This window comes from Corvus brachyrhynchos, unplaced genomic scaffold, assembly GCF_000691975.1.
Source record: "Corvus brachyrhynchos isolate BGI_N302 unplaced genomic scaffold, ASM69197v1 scaffold99, whole genome shotgun sequence".
Lineage (NCBI taxonomy): Eukaryota > Metazoa > Chordata > Aves > Passeriformes > Corvidae > Corvus > Corvus brachyrhynchos.
The window spans coordinates 1,836,531-1,841,204 of record NW_008239778.1 but is presented as its reverse complement, the minus strand read 5'-3'; the positions used below and the strand labels follow the sequence as shown (position 1 = coordinate 1,841,204).

Here is a 4,674-nt window from a genome sequence, read left to right as displayed (position 1 = left end):
CAGCCGGTGATACCCCGCGGCCCAGCGTGGGCGGATATCCCGGCATCCGTGGCCTTGCCATCCCCGGGGCATCGCGGCCCAAGGGCTGCGCCAGCCGGGCGGTGCAGGGCAGCTCTGAATAAACACGTTCAGGTCAGGGGGATGCTTGGCTGTGGGGCTCCATCCCGAGAGCTGCGGTGGGGCAGGAGGGGGTCAGTTCGCACTGAAAGAACCCCAGGGTTCACCAGCCCCCGGGGTAACCGAGTGTTCTCTCTGCAGCATCACCCGTGATGCTGTGGGAATGGGATTTGCCGTGTCTGGCCTTCCCTGCAGCTCCCGCCGTGTCACAGCTGTGTCTGGGGTGTCAGTGTGGCAAAGAGAGGGCGATGGGAACATCCACAGTCACTGGTGACACATTTTTATTATAGGCACAAGATCTTATGGAGGTTTGCTTGGGTCAGCCTGACCCTGTGGTTGGGCTCGCAGCAAGAGCACTGTCGCTTGAAGGATCAAATCCCAAACAGCTGCTGTTTAAACTGGTTTTCAGTTCAGCTCTTTGTGCTTGTATACAATATTTCAGGCTATACAATATTTCAGTGTATACAATATTGTAGTGCCCCGTTGCTCACCACAAATTGTTGCAGGTGCTGTAGGTGTGTGGTGCTGCTGAAAGCAAACCCAAGGACGGCTCAGTGCCCCATGTGCTCCTCACGATGTGCTAGAGTTGCATTTAGGCAGCATTGATCTAACACAGAAAGACAGGAGCGAGCCCAGCCTTGGAGCTCTGTTCTCTTTTATTTCCCTCTCTTGGAATCTGTGTCAGGAAGAGTGGTAACCCCTGAACCAGTAATTTCATGGCAATTTTTTGACTCTGTCAGCATTGTTATTCCAAATATTGGTGTATCCCTCCGTGTGTGTGTGTGTGTGTGTGTGTACTGAAACATCAGTTAATCAACAACAACACACAGAATGCTGTTGATTTTCTTTTTCCTTGGTGAGGAAATGATGTCCTTGATTGGTGGGTGTTTAAATTTCCGCTGATTAATTCAGTTTTCCAAAATTTTTGGCAATCTAGAAGCCGTCAGCCAAGAGTCTGTCCAGCTGGTCAGGCCAGTGAGCGCAGTGTCGCTTTCTTGGGAGGAAGACATTCACAGCAGGTGTATTGACTCTTACTGCTGCTGGTCATTTGAACGAGTGTTGGAATTCCTGGAGCAGAGCCCAGGAGAGGCACAAACAGGTACCTGTGGTGCTGTCCTGATCCTGAGTGCCATCACTTATGGACAGCTTTCACCTGCAGCAAGTCTGTCACTCCAACAGCCATGGGATGTATCCCTGTTGTTTTGGAGATGGATTGGATCAGCGTGTTGGGAGCCTGTGCCCAGTCTAATAATAGTCTTTGCCATATTCATTTCAGCCAAGTAACAAAGGTGACTTCCAACACAGCAGCAAAAACAGTAGATAACCTCATAAATTTTTTTTTCTGCCTTTGGAGCTGTTGAAAGCATTTCCTCTTATTCCCATTTGTTTTACCAGGAAGGTAACCAGAAGACATCTTACAGCTGACTGATTAGTGATTCCAGCAGCGGGGTGGAGATTAAAAATGTCCAAAATTACTACAGAACTTCTTTTGGAAAGGGCAGTTCCAAGATCTACGAGGCTTCGAAAGATCGAGACCCTGAAGTAAGTACAGACAGGCCCATGGAAAATTCCAGATTAATTCAAGCTGGACAATCTCCTTTTTCTCTCTTTCTTCCCCTTTTCTTCTCTTTTTTACTGAAAAAAGAGAAACAGATCCCAAGCACAGAACTGAGATGGCGTTTCCAGTGCAGGAGCAGTGAGCACTGGTGGCACTGCATTCACTAGGGAGGTTATTGGCAGATGTTACCCTTTTTTGCCATTTCTATTTTGTGAAACTGCTCAGGGCTGGATCCTGATTTCCTAACCCCAAGATATCATCCCTACCCCCAAAGCCCTTGTATCTTTGCTAGCAATTGCTTAATGTGAATAAGAGAATCTTCCAGCATAGATTTGAGAGGGTTTTTAAAGTATTTTTTACATTATTTCCTTTCCATTTTCCTCTCCCTCCATCACTTTCCATCCCCTCTAAATCCAGTTATCCTAGTACCTCAAACATTGCAGAGGGAGAGAATAAACTCTGAAACACTTAAAAACCAATAGAAACAGTTTTGTCACTCAGATCCTGAACAGAGGTCATTGCAAATATGTATCTTTCCAAATGTTTAACACAGTGGAATTTCACTGTTCCAGACCTGGCCAATCCAAGTGACTCAGCTGGCCAATTTCTGGCTGGCGCCTTTGTTGTTTTTGTTGCTGATGTCAGGGGGTTTGGGTTTCACATGTACTCTTTAAAGTTATTTCTTTCAGTTTGCCTTGTGCTAAAATCATTATTTTTAGAGAGAAACTTAAACATTTCTCTGAGGAGTATCAGCTGCAGTAATCTGGGTAACACAGTGATGGGGAGATGTGGATTTTTGGAGTGTGGCTTTCTCCATGCAGCTTCGTACTGTGATGTTGAAGGGTCATATTTCAGAAAGTCTGTTTGGGGAACACCGTTGAGTTTCTCCCCAAAATGACACCACAGCCACAGCTCTGCAGCCAGCTGGGTTCTCCTCAACCTTTCTTACCAGCTCTGGCTGGCTGGTTACACTTCTGAGATGGCAAGTGAAGGAGAAAGGATCTTGCTTCCTGGATTTATTTGCCTCATTTATTCACACTTCATTAATATCTAGAAGTCTATTTTTTTAACTAATCATTAGAGACAGAGATTCTGTTTGTTAAAGGAGCTCAAGCTTGTGCCCTCACGAGATGGCTGCCAGGACTGGAACCTCCCTTTGGAGCTCACCTAAACGATCTAACCCAATATAAATGACCCTGCTTATAAAAGGTACTTTTCATTTTCTTGTGGAGCAGGGATATTTCTTTTCCCCTCATCAATATTGTACCACTTCCTCTTTCCAGGACAGAGTTCTTCTGGTTTGGTGGCAGTCTTGGGATTTAAGTAGATTTCATTTATATTCACATTTATCATTGGAAGTTTTTGCAGCAAAACTCGCTATAAAAGAAATGGAAAAATCACTTTTTTGGTCAAGTTAGTTCTTTGAAAACAGCCAAATTATTTGGGAACATGCTCTGCATTTGGCCTGAACTGTGAAATAATGGAAAACAGCCAAATTATTTGGGAACATGCTCTGCACTTGTGAACTGCGAAATAATGAATGTAGTACATTCTGTGGACAGGGTAGTAAGTGTCTTGAATTGCCACAGCTTGTTTTGTTGAATCAACATTGCACAGGAACAAAATACCAAACCTCTTAGAGGTGTAGTAATTTTTTCTATAAAATAACTTTTTCTGGTAATTCACTGCTCCCAGCCAGCTCAGTTACCCCTAGGAGATTATCTGAATTGCAGGCTAGTTGTACTTTGACACACCTGAGTCTCTGATGGTGTCAGCTCAGACACATCGGCTTCCCCACAGTGTGCTCACAATCCAGAATGCTGCTGCCAGAAAAAGCAGGTTTGGTCAGATGTACCCAGTGAGTTGTGCTGGACTGAGGTGCCACCAGGTGGGACTTTGTTTCCTGTGAAATCAGCATTTGTTGTTCCAGTGAGCTGCAGATAGTTCATGGGGTTTTTTTTATTTTCAGCCTGTCCAAGCTGCAGTTGAAGACTGGAGACTTAGACCCACGTTTGTTTTCCCGCCTGAGGCACCTGCAGAAACTTGATCTCTCTGATAATTTACTGGACAAATTCCCCAACAGCCTAACCCTGCCCGATCTACGTGTCCTGAACTGCAACAATAACAAGCTGGAAGATGTAACTGCTCTGAAACAGTTCCCTCTGCTTGAGGAGCTGACCTACGAGAACAATGTGTACTTGACAGTGAGTTACCCCCCTCCTTACACTAAACAGAGAGGCAAACAAACAGCAGTTGTGCAAAGCTCTTATATATTGTTCTTGGGCAGCAAGTGGAAGGGCATTGGAGAAAGCAGCCAGCCTTCGTGCCACATTTAACCACTTTGTGCCACTGTTTCTCAGTCTGCAGAAGTGACTTGCCCAAAACCACTCAGATATTAAAATCTGTGTCTTGAACTCCTGATTCTCTAGACCAAAGTCCCATCTTAGATGGCTTATCAGGCACAGTATTTTATGCTCATACTTGTGTAAAATATGGTAATGATTGTGTAGAGATGTCCTTCTTACAGAAACACAGAATGGTTTGGTTTGGAAGGGACCTTAAAGCTCATCTTGATCCAACCCCCCGCCATGGGCAGGGACACCTTTCACTAGACCAGGTTGCTCAGAACCCCATCCAACCTGGTCTTAAGCACTCCCAGGGATGGGGCAGCCACAGCTTATCTGAGCAACCTGTGCCAATGCATCATGACCCTCACAGCAAAGAGTTTTTCCCTAATATCTAATGTTAGTTTTATTTCCTAATGTCTGTCTTAGTTTTACTGCCCTTTGTGCTCTGGAAGAGCAGCCTCGGCCCTCTGATGAGGGTTTAAACTTGGTGATTAATCTGGTTTAGGTTTCGACTTCTCCCAAGAGGATCTGCTGACTGTACAAGTTAAACATCCAAAACTGATTTTACTTGTGCTGTAAACTGGCATCAGCCACTCACCATCCCCACATGCTTATTTGCTGTTGCACAATGGCAGTATATGTGTGGCTGTA

The 4,674-nt window shown here is 45.2% G+C and overlaps 1 protein-coding gene across 2 annotated transcripts in view; it reads left to right on the top strand.

Annotated features, from left to right (window-relative positions):
* Positions 1-24: 24 nt before the first annotated feature.
* LRWD1 (leucine rich repeats and WD repeat domain containing 1) overlaps positions 25-4,674 on the top strand; it is a 15,541-nt gene continuing 10,891 nt past the window's right edge. The window contains exons 1-3 of one of the 2 annotated variants that reach the window (XM_008640375.2): positions 25-132; positions 1,513-1,659; positions 3,645-3,879. In XM_008640375.2, coding sequence (XP_008638597.1) covers positions 1,580-1,659; positions 3,645-3,879 — 315 coding nt within the window. In that variant the 5' untranslated portion in view covers positions 25-132; positions 1,513-1,579. Of the gene's footprint in view, positions 133-204; positions 1,137-1,512; positions 1,660-3,644; positions 3,880-4,674 lie in introns of those variants that run through there. The other variant, XM_017743048.1, reaches the window with a different exon arrangement.